Consider the following 18,852-nt stretch of genomic DNA (forward strand, 5'->3'; position numbering starts at 1 on the left):
ATATGTATCTATGTATGTATGCGTATCTATGTATATATATGTATCTATGTATGTATGCGTATCTATGTATGATATGTATATGTATCTATGTATGATATGTATCTATGCGTATCTATGTATATGTATCTATGTATCTATATATATGTATATGTATCTATATATATGTATCTATGTATATGTATATATGTATGATATGTATCTATGTATCTATGCGTATCTATGTATGATATGTATCTATGTATGATATGTATATGTATCTATGTATGGTATGTATATGTATATATGTATCTATGTATATGTATCTATGTATCTATGCGTATCTATGTATGATATGTATATGTATCTATGTATGATATGTATCTATGTATGATATGTATATGTATCTATGTATGATATGTATGCGTATCTATGTATCTATGTATGTGCTGAATTGCCCTTCTGGGATAAATAAAGTAGTCTGAATCTGAATATGTAGCTATCTGGTTGGGTGTGAATAAGACACTCAGATCATTTTTAGTCTTTATTGTTTCGTGGTTGAATTTGGAGGTTTTCCGTCCACATTAGAGCCTCCTGCTGCCGTTTAGGAGCGTTCTTTGGTTTTTCTGCCAGAGGTTTTCGTTGATGTCAGTCAAACAGACAGGTTAAACAATGGGAATGACACTGACACAAGATCTGAAACCAACAAGATGACAGACAAACTGTTCATGTCTGATCAGGGGGACGTCTGTCTTCCTGTTAGTCTCCTCCACAGGGAGGTCAGGGGTCGAAGGTCAGGGTGCCGGGTTCAGCTCCAGACAGGTCTTGGCTGAGGTTGGTCTGCCTCTTCTGCCCTTTTCATTTTTTAATCTCATTTCTTTAAGACAAGCTGTGATGATGCTCTGTGTTTCAGTTGCCGCCATTTCTAAGCATGCGGAGAGCGGTGAAGGTTAGCTACAGGCTGCAGTCACACATTACATCACACATGTGACGGTCAGCAGGAAGACACATGTCAGCTTTCCTTAAGCACACATTCATAATATCAAGATCGCACATGTGCACACACATTCCCATTCCTACACACACTCGGTGTCTGAGAAATGTGGAGGCTTGTGCAGATACACACATTATAGACAACAGACTGAAGCCTCCTGCTGACATCCTGCAGACCAGCGAGCTGCTCCAGAACACGGCAGTGATGGCACAACGCACACACACACACACACACACAGGTGTGTGTGTGTGTGTGTGTGTGTGTGTTAGAATACAGGGGAGATACATGTGCAGCTATGTGTGTGTTTGTAAATCTGAGGAAAATAGCTGTGTTGTGTAGAAAGTTTAAAATTAAATCAAATTTAAAAGGCTTTGTGTGAGTATATATCTATCATATATATATCAAATACGTATATATGTGTGTGTGTGTGTGTGTGTGTGTGTGTGTGTACATTTAGGAAGCCATCCCCTCCTCCTTATCTCCTTCACTCTCCTCTCCTTTTTCCTCTTCCTTTTCTTCGTCATCCTCAAAGGTGGGAAGGGGGGAGGGCGCCCCCTGGGGGAGGGTGGCTGACAGGGCGTATTCTGCGCTCACTCCCTCTGACAGCGCTGACACCTCTCCCTCTGCACCAAAGGATTGTGGGATCTCCTCCGTTTCCTCCTTGCCCTCCTCCAGCCCGGCTGGAGCCAGCTGGAGATGGACCTCGGTGAAGGGTAGCTCCTGGTCAGGGCTGCCCAGCGGAGAGAGCTCGATGTCGGCCTCGACACTGGGCGAGTCCCTGGCCTGAGCCAGGGCGTCTGCTGGCTGGGGGTCAGGGCCGGCCTTGGCCTGCAGAGACAGGATATGACATCACGGTGTGTGTGTTTTTAGATATAGATGTGTGTGTGTGTTTGTTTAAATATGTGAACGTGTATGTTAGTGTGTGTGTGTGTATGTGTGTGTGTTTGTTTAAATATGTGAACGTGTATGTTAGTATGTGTGTGTGTGTGAACGTGTATGTTAGTATGTGTGTGTGTGTATGTGTGTGTGTTTGTTTAAATATGTGAACGTGTATGTTAGTATGTGTGTGTGTGTATGTGTGTGTGTTTGTTTAAATATGTGAACGTGTATGTTAGTATGTGTGTGTGTATGTTAGTATGTGTGTTAGTATGTGTGTGTGTGTGTGTGTGTGTGTGTGGTGTGTGTGTACCTTCTTCATGCCGAAGGAGATAGGAGACACCTTAAATGAGGAGCTCTTGTGAGCGCTCAGACTCTTTTTAATTTTCTCTCTTTGCTCCTGGGAGACGATCTTGTTCATCTTCTTCTCGATGTTCTGCTTCGAAAACGCCTTCTTCAGACTGTCCACCTGTATCACACAGCCATGTTAGACCTGTCTGTCTGTCTGTCTGTCTGTCTGTCTGTCTGTCTGTCTGTGTCTGTTTGTCTGTGTCCGTCTGCGTCCGTCTGCGTCTGTCTCTCTGTCTGTGTCTGTCTGTCTGTCTGCATCTGTCTGTCTGTCTGTCTGTCTGTCTTTCTGTCTGTCTGTCTGTCTGTCTGTCTGTCTGCATCTGTCTGTCTGTCTGCATCTGTCTGTCTGTCTGTCTGCCTGCCTGTCTGCATCTGTCTGTCTGTCTGTCTGTCTGTGTCTGTCTGTCTGTCTGTCTGTCTGTCTGTGTCTTTTTGTTTGTCTGTCTGTCTGTGTCTTTTTGTTTGTCTGTCTGTCTGCATCTGTCAGTCTGTCTGTCTGTCTGTCATCTGGCTGCCTGCCTGTCTGTCTGTCTGTCTGTCTGTCTGGCTGCCTGCCTGTCTGTCTGTCTGTCTGTCTGTCTGCATCTGTCTGTCTGTCTGTCTGTCTGTCATCTGGCTGCCTGCCTGTCTGTCCAACTATCTCTGTCTGTTTGTCTGTCTGTGTCTGTCTGCCTGCCTGTTTGTCTGTCTGCCTGTCCATTTGGAAAATACTGATTGACAGAGTGATCCACCAATCAGAGCTTTGCAGTCATCTCTACTTCCTCTAACATCTGACCCTCCACAGACATCAGCAGAGTTGCTTTGACACAACATATGATTCCAAACTCCCCGGCTCACTGTGCCAGCCCCCACCCGCCGCTGGATTCCAAACTCCCCGGCTCACTGTGCCAGCCCCCACCCGCCGCTGGATTCCAAACTCCCCTGCTCACTGTGCCAGCCCCCACCCGCCGCTGGATTCCAAACTCCCCGGCTCACTGTGCCAGCCCCCACCCGCCGCTGGATTCCAAACTCCCCGGCTCACTGTGCCAGCCCCCACCCGCCGCTGGATTCCAAACTCCCCGGCTCACTGTGCCAGCCCCCACCCGCCGCTGGATTCCAAACTCCCCTGCTCACTGTGCCAGCCCCCACCCGCCGCTGGATTCCAAACTCCCCGGCTCACTGTGCCAGCCCCCACCCGCCGCTGGATTCCAAACTCCCCGGCTCACTGTGCCAGCCCCCACCCGCCGCTGGATTCCAAACTCCCCGGCTCACTGTGCCAGCCCCCACCCGCCGCTGGATTCCAAACTCCCCGGCTCACTGTGCCAGCCCCCACCCGCCGCTGGATTCCAAACTCCCCGGCTCACTGTGCCAGCCCCCACCCGCCGCTGGATTCCAAACTCCCCGGCTCACTGTGCCAGCCCCCACCCGCCGCTGGATTCCAAACTCCCCGGCTCACTGTGCCAGCCCCCACCCGCCGCTGGATTCCAAACTCCCCGGCTCACTGTGCCAGCCCCCACCCGCCGCTGGATTCCAAACTCCCCGGCTCACTGTGCCAGCCCCCACCCGCCGCTGGATTCCAAACTCCCCGGCTCACTGTGCCAGCCCCCACCCGCCGCTGGATTCCAAACTCCCCGGCTCACTGTGCCAGCCCCCACCCGCCGCTGGATTCCAAACTCCCCGGCTCACTGTGCCAGCCCCCACCCGCCGCTGGATTCCAAACTCCCCGGCTCACTGTGCCAGCCCCCACCCGCCGCTGGATTCCAAACTTCATGGCAGACAGGAGGCAGCTGGTGAGGCTGGGAAAATCACATCCAGCACCCGCACAATCAGCACTGGCGCCCCCCAGGGATGTGTGCTCTTCCCTCTACTCTTCTCCCTCTACACAAATGACTGCACCTCAGGTGACCCATCTCTTAACCTCCTGAAGTTTGAGGACGACACAACCATCACTGGCCTATCTGGGGTGCTGATGAGTCTGCATAGAGATGGGAGGTTGATCAGCTGACCCTCTGGTGCGGCCATAACAACCTGGAGCTGAACACGCTCAAATCAGTGGAGATTTGATCTTTCTGTCATTCAAATTAACGCTTAACACCATCATTAAATCCAACCATGATGTATATACTGTACATGATGTATATACTGTACTGTACATGATGTATATACTGTACTGTACATGTTGTATATACTGTACAAGTTGAATATACTGTACATGATGTATATACTGTACTGTACATGATGTATATACTGTACTGCACATGTTGTATATACTGTACAAGTTGTATATACTGTACTGTACATGATGTATATACTGTACTGTACATGTTGTATATACTGTACAAGTTGAATATACTGTACAAGTTGTATATACTGTACTGTACATGATGTATATACTGTACATGATGGATATACTGTACTGCACATGTTGTATATACTGTACACGATGTACATACTGTACTACACATGATATATACACTGTACTGTACATGTTGTACATACTGTGCTGTACATTGTATGTATACTGGTACTCTGTCATGTCCATCTAGCTCAGGCATGTGTACTATGTCAGTAAGCTGCTAACATGTATTTCAGCATCTCTGATATATTCTCTGCACCACTGCACCTTATTACCTCTTATGTCACCTGTATGAGTCAGTCCTTGTGTGTACTATGTGTGAAGGTTGTTGTGTTGTAGTCTTGTTATTCTATGTTAAGTACACTGAGGGGGCCACCAAACCAGAGTCAAAATGTATGTGCAAACCTGCATGGTCAATAAACATGGTTCTGGTTCTGATTCCGATGGTAGAAATACTAGACTAATAAAACACTGCTGGAGGAAAGGGAAATGGTGAGCGGGTAGATTCATGTCACCCTGAGTGACTGGAGGACCAAGTTTTTTCTTTTCTTCTCAAAATCCCACTGTAAGAAGTGTCTTGTGTGGTTTACAGGTAAGGATGTGAGTGTGTCACATCCTTCTTGATAAGAGATCTGATCATACAGCTCATTGACTTCTGATCAACGATTTGATAACTAGCGGGTGATTCAGAGAAGATCATCTCTTCGCTGTTGCTGGTTCACATCAGCAACCGGTCACATTTTGACAACAGGTGTGTTCGACTGCCCGGCACAGTGCAGCGCACTGCTGCAGGACTCGCTGTGGTGCCCTCCTGTCCTGGAGGGCCTGCAGGCCAGTAGGAGGGCCTGCAGGCCAGTAACTGTAGTTACTGCACAACAAAGATTTTGCTTCCTGAACATTTGGGTGTATTCTGTGTATTTTGGGCTGCTGATCATGAAACTCGCCTTAAAGCTTTCCCATCACACACTGTTCGGTAGATAAACCTGTTTTAAAGTTTTCCCGTCACATTTTAAATCTACTAGTATATTACCCATAAAGCAAGCTGTTTCGGTCAGTCCAGGCAGGCCTGGGCATGCTCCGTCAGGTTAGATTCGAGGTGGGCAGCATGGTCCGGAGGGGGCTGGTGTGGGTGCGGGTCTTTGTCCCAACCAAGCAGGTACACACCACACACCTGATTTATTAGTCATACAATAGCCTTTGCTGAGGACTTTGGTTTATGGACTTTGTTGTGTAGCTAGCTGCTTGGTTGGAGCAGGGGCCTGCATCCACGCCGACCCTTTCTGGACCATGCCGCACATCCCCGGAGGCTACAAAAGCTGCTCACTTTTACAGAGGCAGTTTGGACGCCTGTTGGTGCACATGTGACTAAGTTGATGGTGTACATCACACTGCGGTGGCCTTATGCATAAGAAATGGGGAGCGACCGTTGTGCAGAAACCGGCGTGTGTTGTGCTGCAACAGGCGTCTGGAACTCAGACGTGACCAGAAAGGCAAAGCGCTGTGAGTGGCTGCTGCCGCGAGAGAAGCGCTGTATAAGATGCAGCTCGTTGACTGATGTCAGTACATGAATGTGGTGTCATATCAACCTTCTTCAGACTGGAGCGCTTAATCTTGTCAGCTCTGGACTTCTCCATATGCTCCAGATCCTGAAGCCCCTCCCCCTCCTCTTCTAGATCCGCCTCCAGCCCCACGTCCTCATCAGATGACAGGTCAATGGTGTGGAGCCCCTCCTCCTGGGAGCGGTTGGTGTCGACAGGGGCTGACTCCCCCTCAGCATCGCGGGGGAAAGGCGGAGGCTCTCGGACGAAGACGCTGGACGGGATCTCGTTCTCCTCCTGCGGGACAGACATTCATCAGGCTGCTGCCACATTTTGCTCATGTCAGTCACACGTTAGCCACACAGCTACTTCCACACAAGTCATTTTGCCTACAAACAGCGAAGTGTGGAGCCAGCCTGACAGGGGCCGTTGGAGAGAAGAGCCTTGCTCAATGGCACAAGAGCAAACTTGAGCGTCTGGGATGTGAATCCTCAGCGCAGCCTGTCCTGGCTCTGACATGAGTCACATCATTACATGTTGTCATCCCGACCCGTTATTATCCTCGTATTCTCTCCCCATTCCAAACAGCTCACAACGGGATGTGTTGCCGCTCCACCTTCATCACACACTCCTCCGTCAGTCACACAGTCAGCACACCCTCCGGCACGTCCACTCAAAGCAGCAAGGCCACGGCAGTTTGCACACACCGTGTGTCTCAACACACAAACACCGCCGCCTCAGTAGCAAGAGGTAAGAATGTCTTCCATTACATCTGAACACACCTCCGTACCAACTTTTCTCATCAGCATATCTAAACACACACACACACACACACACACACACACACACACACACACACACACACACACACACACACACACACACACACACATACTGTCTCAAAGAATTTTGTAGATATACAAAATCCAGTGAGTCAAGTAAATTCTTTGAGACAGTGTATGTGTGTGTGTGTGTGTGTGTGTGTGTGTGTGTGTGTATGTGTGTGTGTGTGTGTGTATATATATATATATAATCCAGTGAGTCAAGTAAATTGCTGATGAGACAGGACAAGTGTGTTTCATGCCATAAGCACCATCAGCTGTCAGTAAAGCTGACACACACACACACACACACACACACACACACACATATATATACACAGTGCATCTGGAAAGTATTCACACCCCTTCACTTTCCCCACATTTTGTTATGTTACAGCCTTATTCCAAAATGGATTAAATTCCTTTTTTTTCTCATCAATCTACACACAATACCCCATAATGACAAAGTGAAAAAGGTTTTGTAGAAATTTTTGCAAATTTATTAAAAATAAAAAACTGAAATATTGCATGTACATAAGTATTCACACCCTTTGCTATGACACTCAAAATTGAGCTCAGGTTCATCCTGTTTCCACTGATCATCCTTGAGATGTTTCTACATCTTGATTGGAGTCCACCTGTACTAAATTCAATTGATCGGACACTATTTGGAAAGGCACACCCCTGTCTATATAAGGTTCCACTGTTGACGGTGCATGTCAGAGCAGAAACCAAGCCATGAAGTCAAAGGAATTGTCTGTGGACCTCCGAGACAGGATTGTATCGAGGCACAGATCTGGGGAAGGGTACAAAAACATTTCTACAGCTTTGAAGGTCCCAAAGAGCACAGTGGTCTCCATCATTCGTAAATGGAAGAAGTTTGGATCCACCAGGACTCTTCCTAGAGCTGGCCGCCCAGCCAAACTGAGCAATCGGGGGAGAGGGGCCTTGGTCAGGGAGGTGACCAAGAACCCGATGGTCACTCTGACAGAGCTCCAGCGTTCCTCTGTGGAGATGGGAGAACCTTCCAGAAGGACAACCATCTCTGCAGCACTCCACCAATCAGGCCTATATGGTAGAGTGGCCAGACGGAAGCCTCTGCTCAGTAAAAGGCACATGACAGCCCACTTGGAGTTTGCCAGAAAGCACCTAAAGGACTCTCAGACCATGAGAAACGAGATTTTCTGGTCTGATGAAACCAAGATTGAACTCTTTGGCCTGAATGCCAAACGTCACGTCTGGAGGAAACCAGGCACCTCTCATCACCTTGCTAATACCATCCCTACAGTGAAGCATGGTGGTGGCAGCATCATGCTGTGGGGATGTTTTTCAGCGGCAGGAACTGGGAGACTAGTCAGGATAGAGGGAAAGATGAATGGAGCAAAGTACAGAGAGATCCTTGATGAAAACCTGCTCCAGAGTGCTCAGGACCTCAGACCGGGGTGAAGGTTTACCTTTCAACACGACAACGACCCTAAGCACACAGCCAAGACAACGAAGGAGTGGCTTCGGGACAAGTCTGTGAATGTCCTTGAGTGGCCCAGCCGGAGCCCAGACTTGAACCCCATTGAACATCTCTGGAAAGACCTGAAAATAGCTGTGCAGCGACGCTCCCCATCTAACCTTACAGAGCTGGAGAGGATCTGCAGAGAAGAATGGGAGAAATACCCCAAATATAGGTGTGCCAAGCTTGTAGCTTCATACCCAAGAAGACTTGAGGCTGTAATCACTGCCAAGGGTGCCTCAACCAAGTACTGAGTAAAGGGTGTGAATACTTAGGTCCATGCAATATTTCAGTTTTTTATTTTTATAAATTTGCAAAAATTTCTACAAAATCTTTTTCACTTTGTCATTATGGGGTATTGTGTGTAGATTGATGAGGGGAAAAAATGAATTTAATCCATTTTGGAAAAAGGCTGTAACATAACAAAATGTGGGGAAAGTGAAGGGGTGTGAATACTTTCCGGATGCACCGTATATATATATATATATATATATATATATATATATATGTGTGTGTGTGTGTGTGTGTGTGTGTGTGTGTGTGTGTGTGTGTGTGTGTGTGTGTGTGCTCTTTTTCTTAACATGGAAACATGCTGAGGCAGAGAGAAAGTTTTATTGTCTGGTTTTCAAAAATGTGAGTAAATCTTTTGTCTCATCCACGGTGTTCTGTTTGTACCATTTCCCGTTTCATTATCACAAACAAATGTATTTCTAGGTGCTTGGGCAGTACAAATGTAAAAAGACAGACAGATAGACAGACAGACAGATGGACTCTCTCTTTCAGTTTTTCCATATAGCTGTTTCAGTTCATTCCCTGCAGACAAGATAGTCATATAAGGACATAGAGAGAAAATCCACTGTCTGCACACTTCCTTGATCCAAAACAGCACTCCATCGCACGCACACACACACACACACACACACACACACACACACACACACACACACACACACACACACACACACACACACACACACACACACACAGAGGGGTACTGAAGTGGTGAACATTCAGTAGGTCTGAAGTTACATCTATTGTGTGGACAGTCAGGGGACTACATACAGGAAGTCCAGCCCAACCAAACTCGTCCCTACATTAAGGAGAGAACATCAGCCCAACCAAACTCGGCCCTACATTAAGGAGAGAACACCAACCCAACCAAACTCGTCCCTACATTAAGGAGAGAACATCAGCCCAACCAAACTCGTCCCTACATTAAGGAGAGAACACCGGCCCAACCAAACTCGTCCCTACATTAAGGAGAGAACACCAACCCAACCAAACTCGTCCCTACATTAAGGAGAGAACACCAACCCAACCAAACTCGTCCCTACATTAAGGAGAGAACACCAACCCAACCAAACTCGTCCCTACATTAAGGAGAGAACACCAACCCAACCAAACTCGTCCCTACATTAAGGAGAGAACACCAACCCAACCAAACTCGTCCCTACATTAAGGAGAGAACATCAACCCAACCAAACTCGTCCCTACATTAAGGAGAGAACACCAACCCAACCAAACTCGTCCCTACATTAAGGAGAGAACACCAACCCAACCAAACTCGTCCCTACATTAAGGAGAGAACATCAACCCAACCAAACTCGTCCCTACATTAAGGAGAGAACACCAACCCAACCAAACTCGTCCCTACATTAAGGAGAGAACACCAACCCAACCAAACTCGGCCCTACATTAAGGAGAGAACATCAACCCAACCAAACTCGTCCCTACATTAAGGAGAGAACACCAACCCAACCAAACTCGGCCCTACATTAAGGAGAGAACATCAACCCAACCAAACTCGTCCCTACATTAAGGAGAGAACACCAACCCAACCAAACTCGTCCCTACATTAAGGAGAGAACATCAACCCAACCAAACTCGTCCCTACATTAAGGAGAGAACACCAACCCAACCAAACTCGTCCCTACATTAAGGAGAGAACACCAACCCAACCAAACTCGTCCCTACATTAAGGAGAGAACACCAACCCAACCAAACTCGGCCCTACATTAAGGAGAGAACACCAACCCAACCAAACTCGTCCCTACATTAAGGAGAGAACACCAACCCAACCAAACTCGTCCCTACATTAAGGAGAGAACACCAACCCAACCAAACTCGGCCCTACATTAAGGAGAGAACACCAACCCAACCAAACTCGTCCCTACATTAAGGAGAGAACATCAACCCAACCAAACTCGTCCCTACATTAAGGAGAGAACACCAACCCAACCAAACTCGTCCCTACATTAAGGAGAGAACATCAACCCAACCAAACTCGTCCCTACATTAAGGAGAGAACATCAGCCCAACCAAACTCGTCCCTACATTAAGGAGAGAACACCAACCCAACCAAACTCGTCCCTACATTAAGGAGAGAACACCAACCCAACCAAACTCGTCCCTACATTAAGGAGAGAACATCAACCCAACCAAACTCGGCCCTACATTAAGGAGAGAACATCAACCCAACCAAACTCGTCCCTACATTAAGGAGAGAACACCAACCCAACCAAACTCGTCCCTACATTAAGGAGAGAACATCAACCCAACCAAACTCGTCCCTACATTAAGGAGAGAACATCAACCCAACCAAACTCGTCCCTACATTAAGGAGAGAACACCAACCCAACCAAACTCGTCCCTACATTAAGGAGAGAACACCAACCCAACCTAACTCGTCCCTACATTAAGGAGAGAACACCAACCCAACCAAACTCGTCCCTACATTAAGGAGAGAACACCAACCCAACCAAACTCGTCCCTACATTAAGGAGAGAACATCAACCCAACCAAACTCGTCCCTACATTAAGGAGAGAACATCAGCCCAACCAAACTCGTCCCTACATTAAGGAGAGAACATCAACCCAACCAAACTCGTCCCTACATTAAGGAGAGAACATCAACCCAACCAAACTCGTCCCTACATTAAGGAGAGAACATCAACCCAACCAAACTCGTCCCTACATTAAGGAGAGAACACCAACCCAACCAAACTCGTCCCTACATTAAGGAGAGAACACCAACCCAACCAAACTCGTCCCTACATTAAGGAGAGAACACCAACCCAACCAAACTCGACCCTACATTAAGGAGAGAACACCAACCCAACCAAACTCGTCCCTACATTAAGGAGAGAACACCAACCCAACCAAACTCGTCCCTACATTAAGGAGAGAACATCAACCCAACCAAACTCGTCCCTACATTAAGGAGAGAACACCAACCCAACCAAACTCGTCCCTACATTAAGGAGAGAACACCAACCCAACCAAACTCGGCCCTACATTAAGGAGAGAACATCAACCCAACCAAACTCGTCCCTACATTAAGGAGAGAACACCAACCCAACCAAACTCGTCCCTACATTAAGGAGAGAACACCAACCCAACCAAACTCGGCCCTACATTAAGGAGAGAACACCAACCCAACCAAACTCGTCCCTACATTAAGGAGAGAATACCAACCCAACCAAACTCGTCCCTACATTAAGGAGAGAACATCAACCCAACCAAACTCGGCCCTACATTAAGGAGAGAACATCAACCCAACCAAACTCGTCCCTACATTAAGGAGAGAACACTAACCCAACCAAACTCGTCCCTACATTAAGGAGAGAACATCAACCCAACCAAACTCGTCCCTACATTAAGGAGAGAACATCAACCCAACCAAACTCGTCCCTACATTAAGGAGAGAACACCAACCCAACCAAACTCGTCCCTACATTAAGGAGAGAACACCAACCCAACCTAACTCGTCCCTACATTAAGGAGAGAACACCAACCCAACCAAACTCGTCCCTACATTAAGGAGAGAACACCAACCCAACCAAACTCGTCCCTACATTAAGGAGAGAACATCAACCCAACCAAACTCGTCCCTACATTAAGGAGAGAACATCAGCCCAACCAAACTCGTCCCTACATTAAGGAGAGAACATCAACCCAACCAAACTCGTCCCTACATTAAGGAGAGAACATCAACCCAACCAAACTCGTCCCTACATTAAGGAGAGAACATCAACCCAACCAAACTCGTCCCTACATTAAGGAGAGAACACCAACCCAACCAAACTCGTCCCTACATTAAGGAGAGAACACCAACCCAACCAAACTCGTCCCTACATTAAGGAGAGAACACCAACCCAACCAAACTCGACCCTACATTAAGGAGAGAACACCAACCCAACCAAACTCGTCCCCACAATAAGGAGAGAACACCAACCCAACCAAACTCGTCCCTACATTAAGGAGAGAACACCAACCCAACCAAACTCGTCCCTACATTAAGGAGAGAACATCAACCCAACCAAACTCGTCCCTACATTAAGGAGAGAACACCAACCCAACCAAACTCGTCCGTACATTAAGGAGAGAACATCAACCCAACCTAACTCGTCCCTACATTAAGGAGAGAACACCAACCCAACCAAACTCGTCCCTACATTAAGGAGAGAACATCAACCCAACCAAACTCGTCCCTACATTAAGGAGAGAACATCAACCCAACCAAACTCGTCCCTACATTAAGGAGTGAACATCAACCCAACCAAACTCGTCCCTACATTAAGGAGAGAACACCAACCCAACCAAACTCGTCCCTACATTAAGGAGAGAACATCAACCCAACCAAACTCGTCCCTACATTAAGGAGAGAACTTCAACCCAACCAAACTCGTCCCTACATTAAGGAGAGAACATCAACCCAACCAAACTCGTCCCTACATTAAGGAGAGAACACCAACCCAACCAAACTCGTCCCTACATTAAGGAGAGAACTTCAACCCAACCAAACTCGTCCCTACATTAAGGAGAGAACATCAACCCAACCAAACTCGTCCCTACATTAAGGAGAGAACACCAACCCAACCAAACTCGTCCCTACATTAAGGGAGAACATCAACCCAACCAAACTCGTCCCTACATTAAGGAGAGAACACCAACCCAACCAAACTCGTCCCTACATTAAGGAGAGAACACCAACCCAACCAAACTCGTCCCTACATTAAGGAGAGAATACCAACCCAACCAAACTCGTCCCTACATTAAGGAGAGAACATCAACCCAACCAAACTCGGCCCTACATTAAGGAGAGAACATCAACCCAACCAAACTCGTCCCTACATTAAGGAGAGAACACTAACCCAACCAAACTCGTCCCTACATTAAGGAGAGAACATCAACCCAACCAAACTCGTCCCTACATTAAGGAGAGAACATCAACCCAACCAAACTCGTCCCTACATTAAGGAGAGAACACCAACCCAACCAAACTCGTCCCTACATTAAGGAGAGAACACCAACCCAACCTAACTCGTCCCTACATTAAGGAGAGAACACCAACCCAACCAAACTCGTCCCTACATTAAGGAGAGAACACCAACCCAACCAAACTCGTCCCTACATTAAGGAGAGAACATCAACCCAACCAAACTCGTCCCTACATTAAGGAGAGAACATCAGCCCAACCAAACTCGTCCCTACATTAAGGAGAGAACATCAACCCAACCAAACTCGTCCCTACATTAAGGAGAGAACACCAACCCAACCAAACTCGTCCCTACATTAAGGAGAGAACATCAACCCAACCAAACTCGTCCCTACATTAAGGAGAGAACTTCAACCCAACCAAACTCGTCCCTACATTAAGGAGAGAACATCAACCCAACCAAACTCGTCCCTACATTAAGGAGAGAACACCAACCCAACCAAACTCGTCCCTACATTAAGGAGAGAACTTCAACCCAACCAAACTCGTCCCTACATTAAGGAGAGAACATCAACCCAACCAAACTCGTCCCTACATTAAGGAGAGAACACCAACCCAACCAAACTCGTCCCTACATTAAGGGGAGAACTTCAACCCAACCAAACTCGTCCCTACATTAAGGAGAGAACATCAACCCAACCAAACTCGTCCCTACATTAAGGAGAGAACATCAGCCCAACCAAACTCGTCCCTACATTAAGGAGAGAACATCAGCCCAACCAAACTCGTCCCTACATTAAGGAGAGAACATCAACCCAACCAAACTCGTCCCTACATTAAGGAGAGAACATCAACCCAATCAAACTCGTCCCTACATTAAGGAGAGAACATCAACCCAACCAAACTCGTCCCTACATTAAGGAGAGAACATCAACCCAACCAAACTCGTCCCTACATTAAGGAGAGAACACCGGCCCAACCAAACTCGTCCCTACATTAAGGAGAGAACATCAACCCAACCAAACTCGTCCCTACATTAAGGAGAGAACATCAACCCAACCAAACTCGTCCCTACATTAAGGAGAGAACATCAACCCAACCAAACTCGTCCCTACATTAAGGAGAGAACATCAACCCAACCAAACTCGTCCTTACATTAAGGAGAGAACTTCAACCCAACCAAACTCGTCCCTACATTAAGGAGAGAACATCGGCCCAATCAAACTCGTCCCTACATTAAGGAGAGAACATCAGCCCAACCAAACTCGTCCCTACATTAAGGAGAGAACACCAACCCAACCAAACTCGTCCCTACATTAAGGAGAGAACATCAACCCAACCAAACTCGTCCCTACATTAAGGAGAGAACTTCAACCCAACCAAACTCGGCCCTACATTAAGGAGAGAACACCAACCCAACCAAACTCGTCCCTACATTAAGGAGAGAACATCAACCCAACCAAACTCGTCCCTACATTAAGGAGAGAACATCAACCCAACCAAACTCGTCCGTACATTAAGGAGAGAACATCAACCCAACCAAACTCGTCCCTACATTAAGGAGAGAACATCAGCCCAACCAAACTCGTCCCTACATTAAGGAGAGAACACCAACCCAACCACACTCGTCCCTACATTAAGGAGAGAACATCAACCCAACCACACTCGTCCCTACATTAAGGAGAGAACATCAACCCAACCAAACTCGTCCCTACATTAAGGAGAGAACATCAACCCAACCAAACTCGTCCCTACATTAAGGAGAGAACATCAACCCAACCAAACTCGTCCCTACATTAAGGAGAGAACACCAACCCAACCAAACTCGTCCCTACATTAAGGAGAGAACATCAACCCAACCAAACTCGTCCCTACATTAAGGAGAGAACATCAGCCCAACCAAACTCGTCCCTACATTAAGGAGAGAACTTCAACCCAACCAAACTCGTCCCTACATTAAAGACAGAACATCAGCCCAACCAAACTCGTCCCTACATTAAATACAGAACTTCAACCCAACCAAACTCGTCCCTACATTAAGGAGAGAACTTCAGCCCAACCAAACTCGTCCCTACATTAAGGAGAGAACATCAGCCCAACCAAACTCGTCCCTACATTAAGGAGAGAACATCAGCCCAACCAAACTCGTCCCTACATTAAGGAGAGAACATCAACCCAACCAAACCCGTCCCTACATTAAGGAGAGAACATCAACCCAACCAAACTCATCCCTACATTAAGGAGAGAACTTCAACCCAACCAAACTCGTCCCTACATTAAAGACAGAACATCAGGCATAAATCCATCATAAACCTCCAAAAAGGTGGTTCCAGATGTTTCAGTTTGACACCAATCCAAACATCATTCAGAATAAAGGAGAGAATACTTCACCGGTGTCTTCCTCACCCATGCGTCGTTGGATTAGACCCACGACACCTTCAGAAGGCTCAACAGTGAATTCTGGCATCCCTGAACCCCCTGCCTCCATCCAGAGCCCTCTGTCCACCATTAACCTCCATGTTCATTTGAACAACTGCCTCATCACTGCACGACTCCATCCGGTGACTAAAGGCCTTTATATACCGGGGATGTGATGAATAAATCACACCAGAGTATTTCGCATCAAAACTATTCATACCGGCATCGGTATGCCAGACCCGAGGTGGACTCAGCCGGAGGGTTCAGGTACGGCGGTGCGGTGCATGGGGATCTCCTCCTCTTCCTTTTGGGGTCATGGGAGACCCCTGCCCATTGCTGGTCCGGCCCCCGCCAGGCGCCCTTCCTCCATGACTGGCTCTGGGTCAGCAAGGAAAGGCTGCCTTGCTACCAACTCTACTACATCCAAAAGTAAAGTACACAAGTTACTCAGTATCCTGATTACTCCTCCACATGCTGTCCTTGAATTGTCCTTATCATTTTGTGTCATGTGTCATACAATACTGGGTGACGAGAAACACAATCAACAGGTCCGCCATTGTCAGTTGGAGTTGTGACGTAACGTCCATTCTGCACAACGTGATTGGTTGACGTCTTTAGGAGCGGTGTGATAGCCCAGAAAAATCGAACTCGCTCCGAAAAAAATTACATTGCTTTTTCGCCACATAATATTCATGTTTTGTGTGGAAGTACTCATGTGAAGTGTGAAAAAAATATATTGACATGCCAATTAGTCACACGAAAAAAAAGCCCCCAGTGTGCAAAGGCCTTAACCTCGCCAACATGCTCAGTGCTGCCCGGTCCATATGGGCCTCCTCCCTGTCCGCCCCGTTTGGTCCGGACTTGAGCTGTTTGGTCCATTTTAATCGAGCGCTGGAGCGTTTGCCCCCTTGATGCGGTATAATTGAGCAGGTGTCAACACAGCAATCACTCGGGTGTGGACCAACAAAAAAAAACAGACCGGGACCTTGTTGAAGAGGTGGTCTCGGTCTGGTAACAAACCAAGTCTGGTACGGTTCATCTGTGGTGTGAACCTGATCAGACCTAGTTCCAACACAGCTGCAGGAAGCATGTCCCATCCCGTCGCCAGCTGCAATGTACATTCTGGGCTGAGGATGAACTTTGTCAACGCCGAAGTGCCGACTGAAGGCAGCACGTCTTCTTCACGTAATGACAAGCGATGCATTGTTGTCTAGAAGTTGCCTGAAGTGCGTTCAGATCTGCCATTCTGCTCACGTGTGTTGGCTTGGTATATGGCCCCATCAAAGACCGCAGTTATGAACAAAGGACAATTCTGCTGATGGTCCATTTGGACCGCCATCCCAGAAGAAAGCTAAACTCTCCTTTCTCCGCCCACCAACCCCACGAGACTTCTGACCAATGAACTGAGAGACAGCTCCCACGTGGCGTTTGCTGATCCATTTTGCTATTTCTGAAATGTTGCCGTGTGAAACCAAACTGAACTGAGGGGAAATCCAACAAACTCCTCCACCGATTTGGCTCAAAGCAAACAGATAATAGATGTGAAAACTTCCTCAGATGAACTGGCTCCTCCTCCTCCACTTGTTTCTGTTGTGTCAGACAGTCCTTCAGAGCTGATCTCAAACACCAGCTTCGAATACCAACATCTAAGAAATGACAGTTGATATAGCTACAAACCCTCTAACACCTCAGACAAAGAAAGGTGAACCAGTTCATCTGCACACGTCTGTTGAGAGAAACATGTCATCACTCCTCCGCTCAGTGACCTCTTCAGGCTCAGCAGGTATCCCCACCCTATAAACAATTCAGCTGCTTTCAAACTCCAAAACACACTGCACCAGAAGGTGGTCCAGCCCAAGGATCAGGTCTCCCAGCACAAACAGAGCAATGTAGTGTAGCTGTTAAGTGCCAGGAGGATTGCCGTGACTTGTACTTGGGAGAAACTAAACAGACACTGGACAAGAGGAAGACACAACACAGCAGGCAGAGGTAATGCAAAAGACTCGAGACTGAAGAGGTCATTAGATGAGTGATGAAACGTTTCTGGCAATGAACGTTGTGTCCAGATGACCTGGTTCAACCTGCTGTGGTCTTCTTACCTGGATTACTGAACATGCACCAAGACTCTTAACACCTCGTTCAACTGGTCTATCACCAGCCTGCCCGCCACCAGCCATCACAACTCTGCATACTTTCACCTCCTCCTCTCAAAGGCTTCTTCACCCTCAACTGTTAATGCAACAAAATACATTTTCACTCCTGCAACTGTGGACACACAGACAGACAGGTAGCTGCATGCCTCCATTCACTAGCACCTCCCCCCTTTTACCAAGTTAGAGAGTCCACGACAGAATGTTAGAGACGGGGTCATGACCCCAGTCACATGGTCACATGCTCTCTCCCTCTCCTGCATAAACTGTCCAAGGAACAGTAGGTGTGTTGTTCTTGTGGTATCACCGTTTTTCCTCTCTGTGTTTGTATAAAGCAGAATCATGGGGGTTTTCTGACGGATGGAGAAGGTGGTGTCACCATCCCTGCACCAAGCTCCTTATAAACATATGAAGCAGAATCATGGGGGTTTTCTGACGGATGGAGAAGGTGGTGTCATCATCCCTGCACCAAGCTCCTTATAAACATATGAAGCAGAATCATGGGGGTTTTCTGACGGATGGAGAAGGTGGTGTCACCATCCCTGCACCAAGCTCCTTATAAACATATAAAGCAGAATCATGGGAGTTTTTTGACGGATGGAGAAGGTGGTGTCACCATCCCTGCACCAAGCTCCTTATAAACATATGAAGCAGAATCATGGGGGTTTGCT

General features: G+C 47.3%; 1 protein-coding gene across 1 annotated transcript in view; it reads right to left on the minus strand.

Annotated features, from left to right (window-relative positions):
- Nucleotides 1–507: 507 nt before the first annotated feature.
- Nucleotides 508–18,852, minus strand: part of LOC130131368 (caveolae-associated protein 2-like) — a 29,959-nt gene continuing 11,614 nt past the window's right edge. Inside the window, exons 4-6 of the mRNA XM_056301039.1 lie at nt 6,119–6,367; nt 2,160–2,315; nt 508–1,798 (exon numbers count right to left, since the gene is read on the minus strand). Of these exons, the coding sequence (XP_056157014.1) occupies nt 1,424–1,798; nt 2,160–2,315; nt 6,119–6,367 (780 nt within the window). The 3' untranslated portion in view covers nt 508–1,423. The remainder of the gene's footprint in view (nt 1,799–2,159; nt 2,316–6,118; nt 6,368–18,852) is intronic.

The sequence above is a fragment of the Lampris incognitus genome, chromosome 21 (genome assembly GCF_029633865.1).
Source record: "Lampris incognitus isolate fLamInc1 chromosome 21, fLamInc1.hap2, whole genome shotgun sequence".
Lineage (NCBI taxonomy): Eukaryota > Metazoa > Chordata > Actinopteri > Lampriformes > Lampridae > Lampris > Lampris incognitus.